At 43.5% G+C, this 27,131-nt stretch overlaps 1 protein-coding gene across 1 annotated transcript in view; it reads left to right on the top strand.

Annotated features, from left to right (window-relative positions):
- Positions 1 to 26,697, top strand: part of LOC126184458 (uncharacterized) — a 195,342-nt gene extending 168,645 nt beyond the window's left edge. Inside the window, exons 5-6 of the mRNA XM_049926848.1 lie at positions 24,203 to 24,476; positions 26,639 to 26,697. Coding sequence (XP_049782805.1) covers positions 24,203 to 24,476; positions 26,639 to 26,697 — 333 coding nt within the window. The remainder of the gene's footprint in view (positions 1 to 24,202; positions 24,477 to 26,638) is intronic.
- The last annotated feature ends 434 nt before the right edge of the window (positions 26,698 to 27,131 follow it).

Genomic DNA, 27,131 nt, shown 5'->3' with positions numbered 1-27,131 from the left:
CAGCAATAGCACGTTCAGTGACAGTTGTCCACTCGTAGACGCAGGTCGGGGGGGGGGGGGGGGGGCAGCCACTGCTTTACCCCGGACTAACAGTAGTTCAGCAGCTCACCAAGAAACATCAGCTAGGTCTCTAGGGAGCCTGGTGCTAGGAAGCACCCAAACTTTCTTGTAAGCGAAGGCAGAAAAATTGGTGGTAGCAGCATACGCCAGCTAAGTCCTGCAGGATGGGCTTGCTGTTGCATCATAGATCGTATCATCTAGGCACGTGGAGAATGTAGAGCCACAGGTCCCACCTTGGGACTGGTTATTTGCAAAATCAGAAATAAATTGTGAAAATCAGGGTATTTTTACTGATCAGTCTATGCCGATGACGTTACCGAGTGGCAAGAATGACCAAATGTACATTAGTTTTCTCAACTCGTCAGCACTCTGCACCAGCTCGTGATGTCCCATCTCCTGTGTTCAGGCTTTTAGTTCAGTTATTTCAGCAGCGTTTATGCAATGAGAGCTGTCCTTAGGCGTTGTTGCTTCACTGTGTCCCCTCAACTGAATGACGCTATGCTCCCTTCTCCATAAGGTCACTTTCCTGCACCAGCACCTTCGTCTTGCAACTTGGGCGGTGTGTGGCAAATAGGTCCGTTGTGTCCTAATGCTGCATGCAGTATTGACTGTTCTTCTGGGTTGTCATTTCAGTATTGATATTGCTTTGACTTCTCTTCTGGCTGTGGCAATTGCCGGGAAAACATTAAAAATTTTCACCTCCGCTCAGGATACCATTCTGCGGTGTAACGGTAGTGTCTGAAATGATCGGAGAGTTTATTGAAGACCAATGGAGGAGAATGACACTAAAACACTGTCAAAGTGCGTGTGCTGCCCCATCTTGTGGAGTCACAATTCTTCTGCTTTTGTGACTCTCTCAACACTCTTGTCCCAGTAGTATGTAGCATGTATGAAAGTCACCAAAGAGGAGATATGTATACGGGAACTCTCTGATGAGTTTGTAGAGACCCTTGCTGCTTAGAGCTTCATATGACAGGAAGTAAAGGGAACAAACTGTCACCCCATATTGTACAGCACTTGTAATAACTACCATTTGTCAGATGGTGTTGAGGTGGACGCCCAGGTGTGGTATGCACTTTTGTCAAATATGGCCACTCCTTTAACTCTCTCCCCATTGAGATCGTCGTTTCTATGGAAGCTATAGCGCTTTACTAAAGGGCATCCACGTCTCTGGCATAAGTCCCTTAGCGATAAAGAGACATAGGTCACGCCTTTGCCAAAAGCCTCAGTTCCTCCACATAAACCCTAATTCCATTTATGTTTCAGCGCAGTTCCTGCGCCATTTTTGGTAATACTTCTGCAAGTCCATCACCTTTTTCTTTATTCAGAGTCAAGACTAATCAGTGAAAGAGATGTAGCTTTCGGACTAGAAGGTTCGCTCTTACAGAGTCCTTGTGCAATGTTTTATGCAGGAATAGTCTCACCACACTATTCAAACATCATGGCCTGTTATCTGTAACTTACTTTTCTTTGTAGTTTGTTCCATACACAGAGAGAGTGACACTCATTTTCTTGAGAGCCCATGTACTAGGACTGTTTCCTTCGTTCAAGTAGTGGTCGCCCATCCTGGAGCAGCGGCGGCTGGCGCCAGAGGGGGCCAGTCCATGTATCGAGTTTACTATAATAAACGTTAGTGATGGAATTACGTAGTTTCTTACATAAAACGAGAACAAAATAAAGTGTTTTCCCTTCGTGGATGGAAACTGGTATAACGACACTCACTGTCCTACATTGTTAGTACTTTGTACGAGCTCCATTCTTCCTAACTGCCTCAAAAATTCTCTTCGTCATTGATTTTGTAAGGGTGTGTAGTTCTTTCAGCGAACTTTTCTGCCACTTTTCTCGTGTCGCTTCGTTCAACTCACATACGGCCTCAAATTGCCTTCCATTGCGATAAAGACGCCTTAAACGTACTCCCCAAAGTTTTCCCATGGGCTTCAAATCCGGGCTACCTGCAGGCCAGGGCGAAACATCGATTTCTTTATCTTCAAGCACTTTTTGGCTGTAGCAGAAACATACACAGATGCATTATCTTGTTGAAGCATTAGACTTTCGTCTCATAGCTCCTCAGACATTCTGATCAGTTCTGTCTCTAGCATCTCAGTTTACATTTTGCAGTTCACTCTAATGTTGAGTCAATAAACGCGTGATTTTAGCGCAGAAGGCTACCCAAATCATAACACTTACAACATCATAATTTCTGCTCTATCTTACCTGCTGCTCTGTTCTTAGATATTGCCAATAATATTGCAGTCGAGCCTCTCCATCTAAATTAAACTTCTTCTTATCACTGGAGATCACTTTATCGCATTCTGAAGTCAATGACGTATGTTTCTTAGCAAACTCCAATCTAGTCCGTTTATGCTTGGACGTACAGCGGGTTTCTGCAGTCGTTTCTTGAATGCAAGAACTTTTGTCGTGTGATAAAACTTGTCGTACACATCTGGCAGTTACTGAGAACTGTAAATCAGCTACAAGTTGAAAAGAATAATGGTTTGTGGCCCTTGCTTTTGCGTAAAAGTAACTCTTTCTATGCCTCAGATAATTTTCTGCTTCGAACATATTTTCCGTTCTGTCCATATCGTTCATCCAGTCTAAAGAAATTATTTCACTGTACTTGAACAGTTCAACTTCTTGGAAATCTGGCGACTAGAGAGCCCCATTCCCTTGTGCGTACCGGTTTTTGCTTTTTCGACACATGATAACTGTTTTCTGCGTGGCTTTCTCACAATCGTGGTTTATATACACAACACGCATTGTCACTAATAGTGGCTGTTTCCTGTCTGCAGTAAAGGCACGACCGCACACACTAACACCACACAAAGCAGAGTCCCGTCATACCGTGTTCTACTCTCTACCACCGGAACCATTGATGTTTTTTTATCTACTGCACAACTGACATCAAACGCGATACCATTTGACTGCAATTGTCGGTATACTGGATTTCATACTGTTCCATGTGCATTGAGCATGATTATTCCAAACGACAATGTTAATTTTCCTGCAAATATCCTTGCATATGTACTGATTTCCACTAATGTTTTGGCTAAAGACCCTGTCGTCACAGCGAGGACGCTTAGTGCAGCCCAGCACTACCGTTACATGGCAAGTGCACCGCACTACAGACGCTGTGGAGTATTACTCGCGCGGGACTGCTACGGTCGCAGGTTCGAATCCTGCCTCGGGCATGGGTGTGTGTGATGTCCTTAGGTTAGTTAGGTTTAAGTAGTTCTAAGTTCTAGGGGACTTATGACCTAAGATGTTGAGTCCCATAGTGCTCAGAGCCATTTGAACCATTTGAGTATTACTCGTCTATTTTCCTGTTAGTTAGGTTCAAAATGCCTCTGACAAGGGAACCTCCCCATCGCACCCCCCTCAGATTTAGTTATAAGTTGGCACAGTGGATAGGCCTTGAAAAACTGAACACAGAACTATCGAGAAAACAGGAAGAAGTTGTGTGGAACTATGAAAAAAATAAGCAAAATATACAAACTGAGTAGTCCATGTGCAAGATAGGCAACATCAAGGAAAGTGCAAACTCAGGAACGCCGTGTTCCTGTGGTTAGCGTGAGCAGCTGTGGCACGAGAAGTCCTGGATTCAAGTCTTCCCTTGAGTGAAGAGTTTAATTTTTTATTTTCAGACAATTATTATCTGTCACCAGTGTCGTATAGAATATATCAAGCGTGTTTTCCTGTGGAGGAATCGGTTGACCTGTGGCTCTGACCACTATGGGACTTAACATCTATGGTCATGAGTCCCCTAGAACTTAGAACTACTTAAACCTAACTAACCTAAGGACATCACACACATCCATGGCCGAGGCAGGATTCGAACCTGCGACCGTAGCGCCTGTTAGTTAGGTTTGGTACAAATTTGCACTAAGTAAATCAAGTGGCATACCATATGTACCGGGTGGTTAAAATGGATGCATAAATGCATGAGAGGGGGTCTATAAGACCCCTAGCTTAGGACAAGTACTAAATGTTTGTATTAAAGATATATTATAAAGTTTTCAAGCGATTGGTGACCCAGAATGAATAAGAAATTTATTGTGATACTGTGACTCTTTTTTAACGTAACATGAAACACAGTATAATAAATTATGTTATAATTTTCCAGAGTTGAATAACTAACTGCAAATTTTACTGTACCACGTCAGTATATTTGCTCATTAAAAGTCATACTCTTCACAAATAATTTTACTGTCTTCTTTGTATATACATTTTTCTGGAATTATTTACTAAGTGACTGCTTTTCTTTCCTATAGATGTAGGAATATGAGGCATCTTCCTTTTCCTGATCTTGCAGTTGCGGAATCTTCGTCCGTCAGCAACTAATTCCACAACGTACCATGGCTTGTAGAACTTTATTTAGGTGTATGGATTGTTGATTCTCCTCTCCATAAGAGAAAATTTCTGTTTTTATCAGATCTGCCTTCCATGTTGCTGGGTTGTTACTGTGAAAATATACGCAGGGAATTTATTGCTACTCCATCCAATACTATTGTCCTCAAGACAAAGTACCATCTTCTTGACGGTCTCTTCCAAGTGTATGTACCTGCCTTTCGACACTGAAGCCGGCCGCGGTGGTCTAGCGGTTCTAGGCGCTCAGTCCGGAACCGCGCAACTGCTACGGCCGCAGGTTCGAATCCTGCCTCGGGCATGGACGTGTGCGATGTCCTTAGGTTAGTTAGGTTTAAGTAGTTCTAAGTTCTAGGGGACTGATGACCACAGATGTTAAGTCCCATAGTGCTCAGAGCCATTTCCTTTCGACACTGAACTCCTAGTGGACATTCATGATAGAATAATTTTGTTTCTGCGCCTTTCACGTACGCTGGCGCTCTTCTGCAGAGTCTTAACAACATCACACTTTTTTTTTTCTTTTTGGCTACATAACATACAATTTTCACATTCTCTTTCAGACGAAAATGATAATTATAAAGGTTCTCAGCTCATGGAAGCATTCATGTAGAGTGAATTTTCCTTTTTGTGTACACTGCTTCTTACTAGACAAGGTGAGCTTTTCATGATCTTGTGTACTCGTATTCTGCTCATCAATGAAAGTGATTTACTCTGTTGGGCTCCATTATGATCGATAAGGAAATCAGCAACTCTGTGGTCTGTATCATCTAATTCTTCGCTGCTTGTTTCACCTGGGGCGTTAGAAGACGTGGCCTCATTATCATGATGATTGTTAGTGTCTCACTCTCTACTGTCTTCTTGCTCAAAGTGAACTTCATCTTCAAGTCATTCAGTAATAATTAATTTAAAGTTTTCATCACTTGCGCAGACTTAAGATATTCTTCTTTCTTTACAGGTAGTGTGGTATATAGTTATGTCCTATGTAAGGAGTAATATTATCTTCAATACCTATTTCTTCTACAATACAAAACTTACGTTCACCTGATTGTGTTTTGGCATTGAGAAATACATTTATCTTCAGTTGAATACTGGAGTGTAGTTTGCACAGTACGTCTGACCTCTCAACAAAGAGTATAACTGTGCCAGACTGATAACTGTTATCAGTAATCTAGATACTTTAAAAAGTCATTCTAGTAAAATGTTAGCTACGGGATCTAAAAGGCCCCTGTCATGCATTATACGAGTAGGCCTACGAAATTCATAAAATAAAATAATTAATTTGACTTGCAATATACAATGTTCCTTCTGAAAAAGTCATTTGTATTACCAAGAATTACACAGGACATCAAATAAAATAAATAGACAGTTTATTGAGAGAAATATGGGTTGCTGGGTGTAAAAGACCACTGTTATGCATCCAAGGGTTAGTGAAATTGCCCACAGAGGTCTACGGTGGGCTGTAATTATTGCACGGCAGTGAACTTAGTAAATATTGTAACGTGTTAATGCAGAACTGATTCACACCGGAAAAAAAATTAGTTCCAATTTTGGCCGCCAGCTGCAGCATTCTTGTGGGTGAACTTTGAAGTTCAAACACAATGACTGTAATATTTGAGATGTACGAGGCCTATTCGAAAAGTAAGGAAGGATCGGTGGCGAAATAGAAACCACTGTGAAAATCAAAATTGTCTTATTTGCAACAGTTATCTACATGAAACTTCCTGGCAGATTAAAACTGTGTGCCCGACCGAGACTCGAACTCGGGACCTTTGCCTTTCGCGGGCAAGCGCTCTACCATATCAGCGCACACTCCGCTGCAGAGTGAAAATTTCATTCTGGAAACATCCCCCAGGCTGTGGCTAAGCCATGTCTCCGCAATATCCTTTCTTTCAGGAGTGCTAGTTCTGCAATTTTCGCAGGAGAGCTTCTGTAAAGTTTGGAAGGTAGGAGACGAGATACTGGCAGAAGTAAAGCTGTGAGTACCGGACGTGAGTCGTGCTTCCGTAGCTCAGGTGGTAGAGCGCTTGCCCGCGAAAGGCAAAGGTCCCGAGTTCGAGTCTCGGTCGGGCACACAGTTTTAATCTGCCAGGAAGTTTCATATCAGCGAACACTCCGCTGCAGAGTGAAAATTTCATTCTGGAGTTATCTACATCTTCCAGATATTGCTCTACATAGTCGCCGCTCCGAATCAGGCACCTGTTGTAGCGTTGTGCTAACTTTCCAATAACTTCGTCATAGAAGGCAGCCTCCTGTGCTTCCCGACAATTTTCTGCGCTGGGCTGGAGCTCGCTATCTGTGCCAATATTTTGTCTCAACAGCCAACGGTTCATTAACGTAGAGCTGAAAATCAGATGCAGCCAAGTCCGAGTTGTATTGTGGGTCGTCAAACACTTCCTATCGAAACCGCGGCAGGAGCATTCTCGTTGTCCCTGCAGTGTGCAGCCCAGAACTGTCATGAAGAAGGAAATGCATGTCCGATAGCTGTATATAAGGCCATTGTCGATGTTCCATGATTTATAGTTACTAATTACCTAGTCGTTGTAACGCAAAATTTGAATCCATGTTCTGTACTCAATTGTATTTTGTCATGTTGTGGGGTTTTTATTGCCGATATGGCAAGTGTTTTGCCCCATTACTGTCATGTGCTGCTAGATGTACGAAATGTTATGTAATTGGGTATAAGGGCCCTCCCATCGGAACCCTATAAAACAGAAAGAATGAAACCAAACAAAAAAGAAAACGTATGACAGTTACGTTATGTGGGGGTGTGAATGAAAGCAGGTGAAGTCTCTCGGCAGGCACTCATACCTGGCGGAAGATACTATTTTCTACGCATATTTGTACAGAAACCAGATGGCAGTTATAAGAGTCGAGGGACATGAAAGGGAAGCAGTGGTTGTAGCCTCTCCTCGATGTTATTCAATCTGTATATTGAGCAAGCAGTAAAGGAAACAAAAGAAAAATTCGGAGTAGGTATTAAAATCCATGGAGAAGAAATAAAAACTTTGAGGTTCGCCGATGACATTGTAATTCTGTCAGAGACAGCAAAGGACTTGGAAGAGCAGTTGAACGGAATGGATGGTGTCTTGAAGGGAGGATATAAGATGAACATCAACAAAAGCAAAACGAGGATAATGGAATGTAGTCGAATTAAGTCAGGTGATGTTGAGGGTATTAGATTAGGAAATGAGACACTTAAAGTAGTAAAGGAGTTTTGCTATTTGGGGAGCAAAATAACTGATGATGGTCGAAGTAGAGAGGATATAAAATGTAGACTGGCAATGGCAAGGAAAGCGTTTCTGAAGAGGAGAAATTTGTTAACATCGAGTATAGATTTAAGTGTCAGGAAGTCATTTCTGAAAGTATTTGTATGGAGTGTAGCCATGTATGGAAGTGAAACATGGACGGGAAATAGTTTGGACAAGAAGAGAATAGAAGCTTTCGAAATGTGGTGCTACAGAAGAATGCTGAAGATTAGATGGGTAGATCACATAACTAATGAGGAAGTATTGAATAGGATTGGGGAGAAGAGAAGTTTGTGGGACAACTTGACCAGAAGAAGGGATCGGTTGGTAGGACATGTTCTGAGGCATCAAGGGATCACCAACTTAGTATTGGAGGGCAGCATGGAGGGTAAAAATCGTAGAGGGAGACCAAGAGATGAATACACTACGCAGATTCAGCAGGATGTAGGTTGCAGTAGGTACTGGGAGATGAAGAAGCTTGCACAGGGTAGAGTAGCATGGAGAGCTGCATCAAACCAGTCTCGGGACTGAAGACCACAACAACAACAACATTTACGCGATCACTGTGCGCTCTGAACTAAGAAGAGCGATGTAACGTTATCTACAGGTATACTAGAAACACTGCCCAATACATCTGCGCAAAGCTTCGTCAGATTTTCAATGTGGTTTCCATTTCGTGACCGATCATTCCTTACTTTCCGAATAGCCCTCGTAGATGTTACCCATGATGGGCTTGGTATTAGGACAGTAAGAGTATTCAAACTACCCTTTGGGCCTAGCAAATAAATGCGGTGGCGTGGATTTATGAAAAAGTTCTCTATAACTCTACTGAGAGGTGGTCATATGCTCCTAAATTTCCGATATTGAACAGAACACGGAAACTGAAAAGTGACTTCCAGAAGCATATCCCTTCGTACATAAGCATTTGCCGGTACCACACTATAGTCTCATGTTACAGGCTACCTCGTAGATTGCGATGCATGTGGCTGACCAGGTTACGTGCGTGCCCAGTGTATAAGCACCGCGTGGACCAGCTACCAGCAAGCGAGCCCTTACGACTCGCCGCTATGTCAACAGTGCCTTTGACTTACGTTGCTGCTGCCAGTGGCCGGAAGCCGACCTCATCAATCTTGAAATCAACGTATAAAGACACTGTCACTGAAAAAGATATTCCACTGGACATCCCAGATCCTGTAGGGGAAGTTCCTGATGCACTGCAGTCGACCGAACGTGTAACAAAATCCCCAACAGAGCTGACTCCAGATGCTTCCAAAAAGATGGAGGAAATATCTGTTGACGAAAACTGCGAGGAACAGGAACAGAGTGCTTCACTAGACAGTTTTACAACTCCAAAGAAGAGCCGTTCTTCCACGAAAAGCGTAAGCGTAGGCTTGCGCCTGAATGTGCTGACGAGATACACTGAAGAGCCAAAGAAACTGGTACAGCTGCCTAACATCGTGTAGAGCCCCCGCGAGCACGCAGAAATGACGTAAAACTACGGGGCACGGACTCGAATAATGTCTGAAGTAGTGCTGGAGGGAATTGAAACCATGAATCCTGCAGGCCTGTCCATGAATCCGTAAGAGTACGAGGGGGTAGAGATCTCTTTTGAACCGTACGGGCAAGGCATTCCAGATATGCTCAATAATGTTCATGTCTGGGGAGTTTTGTGGCCAGCGGAAATGTTTAAACCCAGAAAATTGTTCCTGGGGCCACACTGTAAGAAGTCGGAACGTGTGGGGTGTCGTATTGTTATGCTGGAATTGCCCAAGTCCGTCGGAATGCACAATGGACATGAATAGATGCAGATGACCAGACAGGATGCTTACGTACGTGTCACCTGTCAGAGTCGTATCTAGACGTATCAGGAGTCTAATATCACTCCAACTGCACACATCCCACACCAATACAGAGCATCCACCAGCTTGAGCAACCCCTGCTGACATGCTGAGCCCATGGATTCATGATGTTGTCTCCATATTCGTGCACGTCCTTCCGCTCTATACAATTTTGAACGAGAGTCGTCCGACCAGGCGACATGTTTCCGGTCATCAGCAGTCCAACGTCGTTGTTGAAGGACCCAGACGAAGCGTAAAGCTTTGTGTCGTGCAGTCATAAAGCCCATATCGATGATGTTTCGTTGAATGGTTCGCGCGCTGACACTTGTTGATGGCCCAGAATTGAAATCTGCAGCAATCTGCAGAAGGGTTGCACCTCTGTGACGTTGAAAGACAATCTTCAGTCGTCGGTGGTCCCCTTCATTCAGAATCTTTTTCCGGCCGTATCGATTTTACAGGATTCCTGATATGCTCTGTACACTCGTGAAATGGTCGTACAGGAAAATCCCCACTTCATCGCTACCTCGGAGATGCTATATCCCATCGCCCGTGCGCCGACTATAACACCACGTTCAAACTCACTTAAATCATGATAACCTGCCTCTGTAGCAGCTGTAACTGATATAACAACTGCGCTAGACACTTTTTTTCTTATATAGGTGCTGCCAACCTCAGCGCCGTATTCTGCCAGTTGATATATCTCTCTATTTGAATACGCGTGCCTATACCAATTTCTTTGGCCCTTCAGTGTAGCTCCTGTTCGGCCCCAAAATGCCAAGCAAGTATGCTGTACTTTTCGTGACAGATCAAAGGGAATTCGCGACCGTCATGTAACCGTTTTGGGCATTTTAATCAAAAATTCAATTAAAATGTTTCTCAGCGTTTAATTATTTAAGTAACAGAGCGCCTAACTACCTCAGTCAAAGTGTATTGACGAGCGTTACTAACTCACTTCTTTTCTGCAATTAAAAACTTCAGTAGTTGTTAATTATTGACTAAATTTCTGTTAGAGGAGCATTCCCAGTGCTGTAACTCGTCTCGCACATCGTCTATATCGGTATATCCGTTGTTTTTTTTTCTTTTCTCCTCTTGAAAACGGTTTATCGTGCATTACTGTAATTACAACAGTTGGCGCTACATGTCCCCTTGTGACAGTAGCGGGGCAGACAGAACATCACTTCCAGGCGGAGCACAGATCAGATAGTTCCACGTGGCCGCCTCGACGGCTCTCCGCGGGTACCACGCCCTCTTGTTAGCCATCACAACTACTCCAGCCTGGAATCCGCACCAGAGCGGAATCAGTCACTTCAGGTTATAGTACGTCACGTCACGTCACCTCCACTTTCATTATCTTTCACGTAGTGAACAAGATAACGGAAGTAGCACCAAAATTAACCCCTTACATTAAAAGAGATCCAGACAGTATTCAGAAAAAAAATACATTAACGTAGAATTGTATAATTCTGTTCTTTGGCATAATCAATACATGTGTCATGTATCTGACATCTTAAAGTAAATGTTATTTGTACGTGTAACACTGCAGAAACTGAACGCAACATGTACCTGTTTGTGTGTGACAGAGTAACAATTTGTAGGCAAAATAAAACATTTAAATATTGGGACAATGAATGAAATTAAAGGAATCATTGTCTGTGCTCAAAATGAGCTGATTAAAAGTAAAAATGAAAAAAATTACTTAAAAATTAAATTCTCCAGTAATAAGTGCCCCTTTATTTCAGTATGATGCACTATTGTCTTTTATGGTACTTCCATGGCAGAAAAACTCACACGATAGAAACATTATCAGGTGAGAGCAGCAAACACATTCGCAGCTACTGCGCCGGGAACAAGACACACACGATTGCAGTTTCTTGCTTCTCAGCTGTGGTCTGTTTCTTCAGTATGAAAGAACACCAGCCGCAACATCGCACACGCCAGAAAACGGAAATTTAAACAAGCCCTTCACAATGTAAACAAATATAAATAGACACACCAACGATTAAGAAACTAAAATAAATATAACAAAAACAATGATACGTGACATCCTACTCTAGCACAACTAAATAGATATACAGAATTCCAGTACCATCTCTAAGTACCGAAATAAATCAAAAAATGGTTCAAATGGCTCTGAGCACTATGGGACTTAACATCTGAGGTCATCAGTCCCCTAGAACTTAGAACTACTTAAACCTAACTAACTTAAGGACATCACACACATCCATGCCCGAGGCAGGATTAGAACCTGCGATCGTAGCGGTCGCGCGGTTCCAGACTGAAGCGCCTAGAACCGCTCGGCCACAACGCTCGGCCCCGAATTACAGAATTACAATTAATTACAATTATACGCAACAGTCAAAAATTGCCTCAATCGTAACTAGTTTACTGTAACTTCCAGTAGCCATTTTAATCTCTACACTAGTAACAGGATACACTACAATATCCTTATTATTAACATGGTTAAAGAAAGATTCGGAAATGCAAGACACATTACTCCTTGTGTCAACCGGGCAATCTACAGGGACATCATTAATACACACTCTAATTATAGGCTGAAATTTCTCTACTGACTCTAACTGTGTTTCTATTGACCTTATATTTCCTTAAAGCTATCAACGTACATTGTTTTAACACGTATGTCACTAGGAGGTTCACTAAATAACTCGTCGAGAGCAGCATGAAACACATACTTATTTTCCCTCATACGACATAAATTCCTGGCTGCAGTAAACTTCTCAGTTGCCCACTTCTGTGGTATCATCATTTTTTTCTTATCTGGCCTGCCCAACGTAATCGCATAGTCAGAAATTGGTTAAATTTTTTCTGAGCCATTCAGTATGCAGATCGTCAACAACAAATTTCTGTGTATCATTATCAACGACGAAAGCATTAATTTTATCCTGGCTGTCACCAATTTTTAACCTACTACTATTACCCTGATCAGATCTTTCAGTGATACTCATTGTAACTGTAATAATATTAACTGCAGAAATCTCCTCTTCAGCGAATACTTTGTCAGTGCACACAAGACTCTTTGCGTACCTGACCCCCAAATCTCCTATTACTGCTTCTACTTCATGTTCGCTCACAGTGAAGTCTATATTTTTACATTTTTCTGAGACGCGACACATGTTACAAATGTGGAGACGATGTGGCAAAATATATACATCCAAATAGGTTCTCCAAAGTCGTGATCACATTTTAAAACGAGGACAAGTCAAAGCACATTTTCAGAGAAACTAAACGTCCCAATAGAAAGTGTCTCGTCTGTGTAATATTCAATACATCTACAGTTGGACGTCACTCTAGTTTTGAATCTGCTCTCTCAAGTCGTGTATCTTTGTATGAACACACAATTGTAGCCAGAGATATGAACATAAATTTTCAAAATAATGGTTCTTCTACATCAAAATTCACACACATATCTTTCTGCTAAAGTAGCAGTGATTGACACAAACGAAAAGATTTCTCTGCAACAGGTAAGCCCTAGCACAGTCAGGAAGTCAGTTACGCATATTCGTTCGTCGGCGGCAGCAAACGGCAGCATAGCAGCGCAAATAATCAATTTTCTCGCCATCCACTACTTGCCAAAGATTTTCAGGTATTCTTTTATCTCCAGCATCTTTCCAAGAGCCTGGGAGCAATGATTCATAAAACCATTACCCAAGAAAGAATCTGCCCAACAACCTTCCGCAGGTTCGCCACCGTCCAACAGTGGAGCAGGCTTGATGATCAGCTTTACTGCCACCTTTTGAACGGCATGCCAAGGTGGATAGAAGCATCTTACGATATACGAGCCTGAGCATCACGATATTGTAATATTATCCAGCAATATATTCCGATTTCACAAATGAGCTAAAGTATGCCCTTCCGAATATACACTCCTGGAAATGGAAAAACGAACACATTGACACCGGTGTGTCAGACCCACCATACTTGCTCCGGACACTGCGAGAGGGCTGCACAAGCAATGATCACACGCACGGCACAGCGGACACACCAGGAACCGCAGTGTTGGCCGTCGAATGGCGCTAGCTGCGCAGCATTTGTGCACCGCCGCCGTCAGTGTCAGCCAGTTTGCCGTGGCATACGGAGCTCCATCGCAGTCTTTAACACTGATAGCATGCCGCGACAGCGTGGACGTGAACCGTATGTGCAGTTGACGGACTTTGAGCGAGGGCGTATAGTGGGCATGCGGGAGGCCGGGTGGACGTACCGCCGAATTGCTCAACACGTGGGGCGTGAGGTCTCCACAGTACATCGATGTTGTCGCCAGTGGTCGGCGGAAGGTGCACGTGCCCGTCGACCTGGGACCGGACCGCAGCGACGCACGGATGCACGCCAAGACCGTAGGATCCTACGCAGTGCCGTAGGGGACCGCACCGCCACTTCCCAGCAAATTAGGGACACTGTTGCTCCTGGAGTATCGGCGAGGACCATTCGCAACCGTCTCCATGAAGCTGGGCTACGGTCCCGCACACCGTTAGGCCGTCTTCCGCTCACGCCCCAACATCGTGCAGCCCGCCTCCAGTGGTGTCGCGACAGGCGTGAATGGAGGGACGAATGGAGACGTGTCGTCTTCAGTGATGAGAGTCGCTTCTGCCTTGGTGCCAATGATGGTCGTATGCGTGTTTGGCGCCGTGCAGGTGAGCGCCACAATCAGGACTGCATACGACCGAGGCACACAGGGCCAACACCCGGCATCATGGTGTGGGGAGCGATCTCCTACACTGGCCGTACACCACTGGTGATCGTCGAGGGGACACTGAATAGTGCACGGTACATCCAAACCGTCATCGAACCCATCGTTCTACCATTCCTAGACCGGCAAGGGAACTTGCTGTTCTAACAGGACAATGCACGTCCGCATGTATCCCGTGCCACCCAACGTGCTCTAGAAGGTGTAAGTCAACTACCCTGGCCAGCAAGATCTCCGGATCTGTCCCCCATTGAGCATGTTTGGGACTGGATGAAGCGTCGTCTCACGCGGTCTGCACGTCCAGCACGAACGCTGGTCCAACTGAGGCGCCAGGTGGAAATGGCATGGCAAGCCGTTCCACAGGACTACATCCAGCATCTCTACGATCGTCTCCATGGGAGAATAGCAGCCTGCATTGCTGCGAAAGGTGGATATACACTGTACTAGTGCCGACATTGTGCAAGCTCTGTTGCCTGTGTCAATGTGCCTGTGGTTCTGTCAGTGTGATCATGTGATGTATCTGACCCCAGGAATCTGTCAATAAAGTTTTCCCTTCCTGGGACAATGAATTCACGGTGTTCTTATTTCAATTTCCAGGAGTGTACATAATTTTTCTTCGGTTTCACAAGGCATGTTACTTGATTCCCTGCACTCCTTGGATCTGAGCCTTCACTGGTTCACAGACATGTAGGATGTGCACAACATTTTTGAGTATTTTATTCTGTCTTCACGTATTGTCCGTCTGCAAACCGAAACGAACGTCGATTAAGATATTTCTACCAGCGGATACATGCTTGGCACTTTACATTTCGTGCAGAAATCGTTGTTTCTTAATAAGCTCCTTGATAGTGGTTTAATACGATGTAATCATCGTATCAGACACATTTTTATCGATCTTGATAGACTGTTCGTCTGAACTAGTTTCACAGCTTCTCTATAGGTTTACTATCTGAGTCAGCTGTACGAAAAGTGAGGTACGATCTTCTTGAACCGTTCTACCAAACATATTCATGCATCTGCTTTCTTTTCTCATCCTTTATACTTCGGTGCCTCTGCATTTACATCACAGTAGTGAACACTAATCCCATTTTCTAAGTGAACATCTTAAAAGAGTTTGAGTCTGTTTGTTACCAATAAGAGTAGTCTATTTCCATCATGATTAGGTTTCAGAAACATCTGGCGGAGGTAATTTTTATACCAAGTCTTCGTAACTGTATACAGGAATTTCTCTCGTCAAACAGAATTGTTGGACTATTACAATCTCCTCTAACTACCATAGCTTAGCTTGGAAATATACATATTAGGGAAGGGTGGTTCTCTATTAATTTTTCATTTGTGTAGGTTATACTGTCCGTAGTTGGATTACAATTAATGATTATTGAGGGTACATACACTGAAGAGCCACAGAAACAGGTACACCTGCCTAGTGTTGTGTAGGACCCTTGCGAGCAGGCAGAAGTGCCTCAACACGAGGTGGCATGGGTTCTACTAATGTTTGAAGTAGTGTTGGAGGGAATTGAAACCATGAATCCTGCAGGGCTGTCCATAAATCCGTAAGAGTACGAGCGGGTGGAGAACTCTTCTGAACGGCACGGGCAAGGCATCCCAGATGTGCTCGCTAATGTCCATGTCCCGGGAGTCTGGTGGACAGCGGAAGTGTTTAAATTCAGAAGAATGTTCCTGGAGCCACTCTGTAGCAATTATGGACGTGTGGGATGTCGCATTGTTCTGCTGGAATTGCCAAGTCCGACGTAATGCGCAATGGCCATGGATGGGCGCAGGAGATCAGACAGGATGCTTACTTACGTGTCATCTGTCAGAGTCGTATCTAGACGTATCAGGGGTCCCATATCACTCCATCTGCAAACCCCCCTCACCATTACAGAGCCTCCAACAGCTTGAACAGTTCCCTCCTGACATGCAAGGTCCATGGATTCATGAGGTTGTCTCCATATCAGTACATATCGATGGAATTTGAAACCAGGCAACATGTTTCCAATCATCAGCAGACCAATGTTGGTGTTGAGAGACCCAGACGAGGCGTAAAGCTTTGTGTCGTGCAGTCATCAAGGGTACAAGAGTGTGCCTTCGGCTCCGAAAGCCCATATCGATGATGTTTCATTTAATGGTTCGTACTCTGACACTTGATAACGCAGCACTAAAATTTGCAGCAATTTGCGGAAGTGTTAGTCTTCTGCCACTTGAACCATCCTCTTCGTCATAGGTCCCGTTGTTGCAGGATCCGTTTCCGACCGCAGCGACGTCGGAGATTTCATGGTTTTCCGGACTCCTGATATTCATGGTACACTCGTGAAATGGTCGTTCGGGAAAATCCCCACTTCATCGCTACCTCGGAGATGCTGTGTCCCATCGCTCGTGCGCCGACTATAACACCATGTTCAAACTTAAATCTTGATAACCTGCCACTGTAGCAGCAGTAACCGTCCTAACAACTGCGCCAGACACTTGTCTTCTATATGCGTTGCCGACCGCAGCGCCGCATTCTGCCTGTTTAAATATCTCTGTGTTTGAATACGCATGCCTATACCGGTTTCTTTGACGCTCCAGCGTATATTCCTTCCTTTTTAAATACAGGAATGTGTGTGTTTTGTAACCAAACAATCAGTGGTCTGCAATGAAAGATATTTAAAATTTGATTGCTTTCTAGACCGAAAAATAGTTCGTTGCAAGATGTTGATTTTTACTTACGGAATTTCTTGCCTGTTTTTGTTTTGCTCACATCAGGAAACGCTGCTTGCTTGCACGTTATTGGGTTGGCACTGTTAATTCTAGTCTAATCCCACTCCGCTTTGCAGAATTTCTAGCAAGTTGTACGTCACTTCTGCAGTTCAGTCTGATAGCCAGCGGAGGGGTACAGCTTCATCTTCTTTCCCATTCGTGGCTGTTATTCTTGCCTACACCAGTCCGCAAATATGCCCAATGTGTTCCTCGGTTGACATACAGTTCTTATGCATTGCTAAAGGTACACCGCCCCCAATCCCATGGAGCTTATGTTTTTGTCAAACACTTAAGATTTTGCAAAGGTCGTAGTGCTCTCAGATAAGTTGTAATGTTTTGGTTAGTATAAAAATATCATCACATTTGAAACTGGTGAGCTGTGGGGCATCAGCTATCTACGTCCAGCGAGTGCACAGGTCGTACCCGGCACGCACAGCGCAGGTCGCATCTAGAAGACCCTCAGCTGTCGGTATCGTTAAGCGCCTTGCAATGGCGCAGCAGAAGGCCGAGATCTTAAGGAGTGCACTTCCGAGGCTTCGTGCAGCTGTTGAATAGGGTGCGATCAATAATCGGAGAAAACTAGCATAGTGAACACCTTGCCTGCAACCTCCCATCATTTATCCCTCGTATACCACGTGATAATAAACTGTTTCAGTTTTCAAAACCTCCTTATACATTTATTTTTTATTACTCTGTCACTTTAGAATTCTCTCTTTCTAAGACTTACGCGTAGCAGCCAAGTTGCTGCCTACCGCTGCTTAGTGGGCTTTCTTTTGTTAATTTATTGGCTTTCTGGCCGAGTCCATTCAGCCATTCAGTCATCTCAGTAGTGTAATGACAATTATGACGATACGAACGTAAGGACAACACAACACCTTGTCACCGAGCGGAGAAAATTTCCGACCCGGCAGGGAATCGAACCCAGGCCGCTTGACTTAGCAAACCGCCGCGCTGAGGGTGCAGCTACCGAGGTGGAACCACTGTAGAGTTTATGCTATATTTTGTTCTTTGAAATTTAGACTGCAGATATTCTCTTCTCTGGAATAACGAATACGCAGTTGATATAATTGTGGAGGAACATCAGTAATAACTAAAATGATATCACAATTTCTGCAGACGTCTAATCGAGAAGCTTCCCCATAGTCGAGTCATACGAGAGCTATTGGGAATGTAAGTAAGTTCCGATCTGTCACGAAATGAAAACCACTGTGAAAATCAAAAATTTTTATTTGCGACATTTAGCTACACCTCCCTCCCACCGCACCAACTTAGACATTTGTTGTAGCGTTGTACCAAATTTCCAACTCCCTCTTCAAAGAAGGCAGCCGCCTGTCCTTTCCGCCAATATTATACGCTGTTCTATAGCTCGTTGTGTGCGACAAAACCTCGTATTCATAGCCAGCAGTTCTTCTGAGTTGATATTAAACTCAGCGGGAGCCAATTACGGGCTGTATTGTGGGCGATCTAACACTGTCCATCGAAAACGCTGGAGAAACGTCTTCATTTCTCCTCCAGACTGCGGCTCAGAATAGTCAACAAGAAGGAACCGTATGACATTTATGTCTTGTGAGTTGCATGACGTCGAGCGAAATCTCACACCAGGCCTTCATACTTGGTGGAAACACAACTGCCTAGACATCTTTACGTGCTCGCCGTGCGCCCAGAATTAAAAAGAGCGACGTCACGCGATCGACGGGCATACTAGAGACACTATCCAACACATACGTGCAAAGCTTCATCGGATTTTCACAATGGTTTCCATTTCGTGACCGATCGGAACTTACCTTCCGAATACCCCTCGTAGGTAATAGAGGAGAACATATTATTAACCACTTACTTCTTGCTAAAGAAAATTGAGAATCTGTTAAATGACGATCAGTTTGGCTTTAGGAAAGGCAAAGGCACAAGAGAGTCCGTTCTGACGTTGCGTTTGATAATGGAAGCAGTATTTGTAGACCTATGAAAAGCGTTCTACCAATTAAAATGGCGCAAGAGGTTCGAAATTCTCAGAAAAATACACTACTGGCCATTACAATTGCTACACCGAGAAGAAATAAAGATGATAAACGGGTATTCATTGGACAAATATATTCTACTAGAACTGACATGTGATTACATTTTCACGCAGTTTGGGTGCATAGATCCTGAGAAACCAGTACCAAGAACAACCACCTCTGGCCGTAATAACGGCCTCGATACGCCTGGGCATTGAGTCAAACAGAGCTTGGATAGCGTGTACAGGCACAGCTGCCCATGCAGCTTCAACACCATACCACAGTTCATCAAGAGTAGTGACTGGCGTATTGTGACGAGCCAGTTGCTCGGCCACCATTGACCAGACGATTTCAATTGGTGAGAGATCAGGAGAATGTGCGGGCCAGGGCAGCAGTCGAACATTTTCTGTATCCAGAAAGGCCCGTACAACAGGACCTGCAACATGCGGTCGTGCATTATCCTGCTGAAGTGTAGAGTTTCGCAGGGATCGAATGAAGGGTAGAGCCACGGGTCGTAACACATCTGAAATGTAAAGTCCACTGTTCAAAGTGCCATCAATACGAACAATAGGTGACCGAGACGTGTAACCAATGGCACCCCATACCATCACGCCGGGTGATACGACAGTATGGCGATGACGAATACACGCTTCCAATGTGCGTTCACCGCGGTGTCGCCAAGCACGGATGCGACCATCATGATGCTGTAAACAGAACCTGGATTCATTCGAAAAAATGACGTTTTGCCATTTGTGCACCCAGGTTCGTCGTTGAGTACACCATCGCAGGCGTTCCTGTCTGTGATGCAGCGTCAAGGGTAACCGCAGCCATGGTCTCCGAGCTGATAGTCCATGCTGCTGAAAACGTCGTCGAACTGTTCGTGCAGATGGTTGTTGTCTTGCAAACGTCCCCATCTGTTGATTCAGGGATCGAGACGTGGCTGCACGATCCGTTACAGCCATGAGGATAAGATGCCTGTCATCTCGATTGCTAGTGATACGAGGCCGTTGGGATTCAGCACGGCGTTCCGTGTTACCCTCCTGAACCCACCGATTCCATATTCTGCTAACAGTCATTGAATCTCGACTAACGCGAGCAGCAATGTCGCAATACGATAAACCGCAATCGCGATAGGCCACAATCCGACGTTTATCAAAGTCGGAAAGGTGATGGTACGCATTCCTCCTCCTTACACGAGGCACCACGACAACGTTTTGCCAGGCAACACCGGTCAACAGCTGTTTGTGTATGAGAAATCGGTTGGAAACTTTCCTCATGTCATCAGGTGTCGCCAACGGCGCCAACCTTGAGTGAATGCTCTGAAAAGCTAATCATTTGCATATTACAGCATCTTCTTCCTGTCGGTTAAATGTCGCGTCTGTAGCACGTCATCTTCGTGGTGTATCAATTTTAATGGCCAGTAGTGTATTCCTGTGTAAGAAACCTGCTGTATGGATGGTGGTTGTAGCTGAAACAACTAGTTTACAGTTATCCTGTGTTTTTCTTTCGTCTCCAGTTTAGTCTGATTGTTTAAACCGCTCAAAATAACCGGTTCCTGAAATAACCAATCGTCGGTTTTTATAGCTGTTATTTCCGGTAATATACGTAGACTTCAAAACAAAGGCTGAGAAGTTCTAATGAAGATGAAGAAGTAAGAGCTCTCGATCGATATGAACTTGAGGTTGTGGCAGAAATTTGCCTCAATGTCTCTGTAGAGATAGCGAAGATAAAGGAGTCAGGCAAGGCAACAGCGAGAGCGAAATGACACAAGCTGACGACTTTCCTGTATCATCACTTTTCGATGGTAGCAATTTTCCACCCTGAAACAACTGCAAAACTGAATGTTAAGTTATTACCCCAAGTTTATAGCACGTGAGTAAAATTATAGGTTTCCCAATCTACTCGTAATTAGACTTCCCTTCCAAGGAACATTGTGGATGTTTTCTCCTTATATGATGGCGCAAGCTTGTTGTGCTTCCTCCCGTTTTCAATATTGTAAAGGAAATGGAGCATTGTACTTCACTGCTGCCACATTCCGTAAAACACTTCCAAAGTGGAGATGGTGCCACTCTGCAATACTACCGATGTTCCAGGACGACAGCAAGAAACTAACCAACTGACCAGACGGGGCAAGTCTTGCACACTGCCCATATGTATGTACTGTCTAATAGGCCACTCCGCGTGGCTACAGGTTCTTTATTGTCTCAGAAAAGCTGAACCGATTCTTATCTCACGTGTTTGTTGCTACTTCCTAGCTGTCGGGGTTGTCATTACAATAGCACAGATCGTTTCGCCTCTTTCTATAATAACCCAATATCTCAAAGCAATGGAAATTTTATGAAGAAACATTATTCGTTAAAAAAAATTGTATGTAAAAAATGGTTCAAATGGATCTGAGCACTATGGGACTTAACATCTATGGTCATGAGTCCCCTAGAACTTAGAACTACTGAAACCTAACTAACCTAAGGACAGCACACAACACCCAGCCATCACGAGGCAGAGAAAATCCCTGACCCCGCCGGGAATCGAACCCGGGAACCCGGGCGTGGGAAGCGAGAACGCTACCGCACGACCACGAGATGCGGGCAAATTATATGTAAAGGCCATGCAATGCTGTCATGGCAAACAGATGTGCCGGTATTTTTACCTAGTGATTAGTAAAACATCAAAAAACCTGTTACATCTGAGACCGAACAAATACTGAAAAATACCGGTTATTCTGAACTAACCAGTAGTATAATCCATTCTTATATGCAGGGTGATTCTTATTAAAGTTTAAAAGAAACCTGATGCTGATACAAGGAATTTAATATAAGATTCATTGGGCCACAAATTTTGCGAAATACACCAAAAGTGAAAGAGAAATGTTGAACATGTGACGTCACCAGATAACGTCCCTCGCCGCAAGTGCAGCAACTGGGTCAGTCGATACTCTTTTGACACAAAACGGTGGGTTTTTGTTGTACTGCACATTGCAATTAAGGAGCGGAAACCACGATACAGGTAAATAAAGTAATAAATCTTACCTGAATGTATACACATAAGTGTCTAACGCAATGCGAGAAAATAATGCCTGTCAGAAACAAGACTCAAAACCTGAGCCCCACGCGGTGAAGTCGCGCACCTAGGCCCGGAGCCACACCGACGTGAAACTTGATAATCAAATGTAAAATTATAAAAAAATTCTATAAACCTTTTTAAATCTTTAAAAATTTTCTATATGTTGTCTCAATCTCATTTTACGTTGTTTTCTTTTAACAAAGTGATGACCAATTTCGGTAGCTTAACTACCATCTTCGGATCACATGTAGTATTATAAATGCACTCACAGTGTACAAGACCGTTGCATCGTCCATAACATTCTTATTGTAAATCTTCAGGTAAAATGTGCTAGGCACAGCCACGCTATCTGTCACAGCAACTGCAACAAGAAGCTTGTACAGCTTCGGAATTTTTTATACATTGATCCATCCATGTAATTGTTTTCGTTACAGTCAGTAAATTCAAGCAGAAATTTGCCATAAAAACATTTTTGACGGTGTGCAGACGTTTTGTTTCAATAGCTGTCGTAAGAAACTTCCTGGCAGATTAAAACTGTGTTCCGGACCGAGACTCGAACTTGGGACCTTTCCCTTTTGGGGGCAAGTGCTCTACCAACTGAGCTACCCAAGCACGACTCACGCCCCCTCCCCACAGCTCTACTCCTGCCAGTACCTCGTCTCCTACCTTCCAAACTTTACAGAAGCTCAATTTTAATCTTCCAGGAAGTTTCATATCAGCGTACACTCCGCTGCAGAGTGAAAATCTAATTCTGGAAATTGCTGTCATAGATAGCGTGACTGTGCAAAGCATACTTTACCTGAAGATTTAAAATAAGAATGCTGCGGAAGATGCAACGGTCTTGGTCTTGTACACTGCGAATGCATTTATAATACTATAAGTAATCTGAAGATTGTCGTTAATACATATATATATAGTTAAAACCGCTCAAAATAACCGGTTTCTGAAGTAACCAATTGTCGGTTTATAGCTGTTTATAGATTAACTACCGTATAGATAGTCGTTCTATTTGCGAGTAGAACAGGAAATTATATATATATATATATATATATATATATATATATATATATATATATATATATATATATATATGTGTGTGTGTGTGTGTGTGTGTGTGTGTGTGTGTGTCATTTTCTATCCTGTTCCACTCGCAAATAGAACGATGGAAAAACGAAGCATCTCCGGAACGCTTAAGTGGTGTTCGAAGCTACTGGTACCAAATCTAGCAACCCGCCTCTGAATTGCTACGATGTCTTCCTTCATTCAGGTCTGGAACGAATCCCAAACACTTGAGCAGTACTCCAGAATAGGTCGCACCACCGTCCTACATACGATATCCTTTACAGATGAATCACACTTTCCTAAAATTCTCCCAATATTTTTTTTTCCTTTATCGTATTTCGATTCCCCCCGAAGGGGGCGGCCTGGCAGCAGCTTATTACGCTGCTCTGCAGCCTACAGACGTTTTAAAACGTAAGAAAGAAGATAAGAAACAATAAAAGCAGGCGATAAAACGGTGACTGACATTGTGTAACGGCGGAAAATTGTGGAAAGTTAAAACATAAAGCAAAGGGGTGGCAAAGCTAATAAAATACACAGGAAGCAGACAGGGAACGTAGTAGAAAGACAATTAAAAAACATGGCGACAGTCTGGTTTCTGTTCGCAAGAAATATAAAAATCACACCCAGCGACAGTATGATGTCCGTTCGCAACACTTCGGAGAAGACGCACGACACTGAACACTCACTGTAAACTGTACTAAAATGTCGGCACAGAGATAACACACCATAGCCGAGGGCAGATGGGGGGGGGGGGAAACAAGGAGGGAGGAGAGGAAAAACGAAAGGGGGGAACCAAAGGAGGGAGAGGACTCATAAGCGGAAGAGGGGCAGGGCAGACACGAGAGGGAATGGGAAAAGGCAGGGGAGGGAAATCCAAAAGGACTCGGGGGAGAGAAGGTGGGGGGGGGGGGAGGGTAGGTGGGGGAGGAGGGGTCCCAATAAACTGCCTCGGGGTTTTTAAACGTTCATAAGAGTCACCCTAAGTAGAGTATAAATGGCGTTAACTGTACCTACTTTGTGTTGTCATGGAGATATATTAATCATTTACATGTATAGCCACGTAGTACATTTTGATACACGGCGTTGCAATGTGAGTGGCCAGCAGTATAATAACTGGTCCGGTGTATTGTTTCGTTGCAGAACAACTCGTTTTTCGTGGTGGCGCGTTTCGACCGGCAGAGGACGCAGCGCGAGCTGGTGATCGGCGTGACAGTGCCGGGGAGCCTCTTCCTCATGTCGCTTGTTACCCTGTGTGTGATGACCCGCTCGGTGCGCGTGGGTGACGACGCGCGCATGCGCTGCGTCTGCTGCAACGACGGCGCTGACGAGCCCCAACGCGTGCCGACTAGCGCGCCCGAAGACCACGACGGCGCCGACGTCGCCGCCGCTGCCGACGCCGACGCCGACGCCGACGGCAACGACGACGACGACGACGACGACGACGACGACGACGAGGACGGAGACGACCCGTACCACTCCGCCTAAGCTGGGTCAACCCCAGCCCACTACCGTTATTCTTTAGTTTCACGTTACCAGGGGAGAACGACGCTTCAAAACGCATCGGCCCTGCGGCCACAGCCGCAGCCGTTGTTTCTTCTAAATGTATTTGTCGTCAGCTTCAAGAAACCGAAGTAGTTCCCTACGTAAATGTGTAGCAATCCCCAATTATTGTCCTACTGACTTTCTGTGACTGATTCACAGCGCCGAAAATGTAAGGGTAAACTACTTTGTTAACTACCTATCTTCATCTGTTGAAGACTCTTTGAAGAAAGACTGCCTTTACGATAATGTGCGCTGACATTCTTTCGCAGAAGAGTTTTCTTTAACGCAGTAGTTAAATGTGGCAGATGTCTGCTTTCTCTGTAGCTATAGTTCTTCTGTTTACTTATCCTAGGATTAAAACGAAGTGTCAGCTACTTCTTTGTGACCTGTCGTCAAGGTGACGCCCTATTAGTTGTCTCCTTCCCAAAGTAGTTACCAGGTAGTCATCACGAACTGGGATAGTGTTTCCTTATATTTGAAGTAAGTATCGTTAGTATATAAATAGGAACGTCAATCAAACTACTCATTAGGACGATAGTCAATACTCAGAAAATTGAACTTTCACGCGGATAAATAATACTTACGATTAATATTTTGGAAAAATGTTGAAAGACTCAATTATGAACTACAAGCAGTGATACAACAAAATATACTCGTGTGACCTTGAATTCTATGACACATTCAATACGGAACAGTGAATGTAATTATAGATAAAAAATAGTGGACTGATGTTATTTTACTTTCCTAGGAAAACGTCTTTTGTGGGTCAACAGCATAAAATTCCATACGAGTTTTGCGTTATTGTCCAAGTGCTCATTTTCTTTGCTTTTATAGAGCCAAATACGTAACTAAAGTAGCGATTTAGCCACTTATTTCATAAAACATGCTGTATAAACCCTGCTTTGCTTCACACATTCTTGTAAATATCGTGGAAGAAATTGTAGAAGCTGGACGGGCTTCTTGTGTTTCTTCCAGTTGGTTCCAGCATTTTTACTGGTATGCCTTCGTACAACAGATGGTTGGCTGATGGAATGACTTATTTACGACTTAATGTTGATGATACAGGTAATAACGTGTATGCTGGAACGCAGAAGACAAAAACTGCGATATATATACATATGTGTGTGTGTGCGCGCGTGCGTGTGGATATTTGTTTCGCCAAAGAACAGGGCGTTGCAGTGCGACTTGTGAGAAAATGTTTAGTTGGTGAATGCCGACATAATTTCATAAGGAAAAATGAACTGTTTGTTGTTGTTATATCATTAACGCTTACAGTTTTGCAGAATTTATTATTCCGAGCACTTGTGTCTGTGCTCGCCAATCAAGCTTTAAATGTGATAATAAATGTCATTGGAAGTAGGAAGAAGTAGCTTCAACAGTTATCAGTTTCTGTTGCTCTGTAGATCTGATGAAGAATTTAGTAAATTTAGTAAATACGTGTTGGAATACTATTTACACTATTATAGGCGCTTTTGTGCGTATTGTAGAATAGTTGTGTATGTATGCCTGCCTGTGTCATTGTATAAAATATAAGTGTAAGTATCTGTAACTGTAACAGTTGAATTATTGTAATCGTTGTACAATATTTAATCGATATGTCTGCTGGAACTTAAAGTTTTAATTAGTGAGTGTGGGTTTAGTAGTGAAAGTGTTTCTGTTTGGCATTTGTGCAGTTATGAAATGTATTGCTAGTTACAGGGCACCTGAACGAAAGATACTAAAATAATATGTACATGGAAAACCATAGAATTCACTATATTTTTATTGGCAGAGTGGTTCTGATTACTGAAACGTATTTCAGATCCGACTTTGTAATAAGTATTTCATGTAGTGGTGGCAAAGACGGCTTTGAAATAACTTTTAATAATTAGGAATTTACGGCTGTTGTTTTTGTTAAAATTATAATAGTCTATTATCGTCATTGGCCTTGGATTGGCCTTATTGTACTTCACGAGCTACATGTTTTTCATTTCACACTTTAATTTTGTTCGATATATGTTTGCCATGAGTTCATTGCAATGCCTGTGCGCTTAGCTCGTGTAGTTGATCCCACTCTCCTGAAGCTTCTACTTGAACTCAAAAACGTGCACTAAATGTAATCAGCGACTAGAAATATGTCAGGAGTACTAAGCAACTAACGTTATCTTTGCGTTGCACGTGGGACGATTTCTTGACCAGCTGGAACATTCGATTACATATTTCCCTCTCCAGGTCGGTCGTAAGTGTGTTCTGTGCAGTACCAAGCAACAGGATATGCTTAACTGATGAGATAATTTATGTTTAGTACTTAAGATAGATTAAAATCACCTCACATTTCTTCTGGAACTACAAAGCAGGCACTGAACATAATCGGGCAACATAAATACTCCACAAACGCTAGGTAGCTAAGATCACCTTAATGATGTAAGTGGGACGAGTTTACTACCAGTGGGAATGTAGATTAAGCTATTTTAACTCTTCGTGTGTAGATCAAACCAGAAAGATTTTTTCGTCAAATGGTTTTTAACTACCATTTTACTTTATGGAC

Source organism: Schistocerca cancellata, chromosome 4, assembly GCF_023864275.1.
Source record: "Schistocerca cancellata isolate TAMUIC-IGC-003103 chromosome 4, iqSchCanc2.1, whole genome shotgun sequence".
Lineage (NCBI taxonomy): Eukaryota > Metazoa > Arthropoda > Insecta > Orthoptera > Acrididae > Schistocerca > Schistocerca cancellata.
This window is presented reverse-complemented; position numbering and strand designations above follow the sequence as displayed.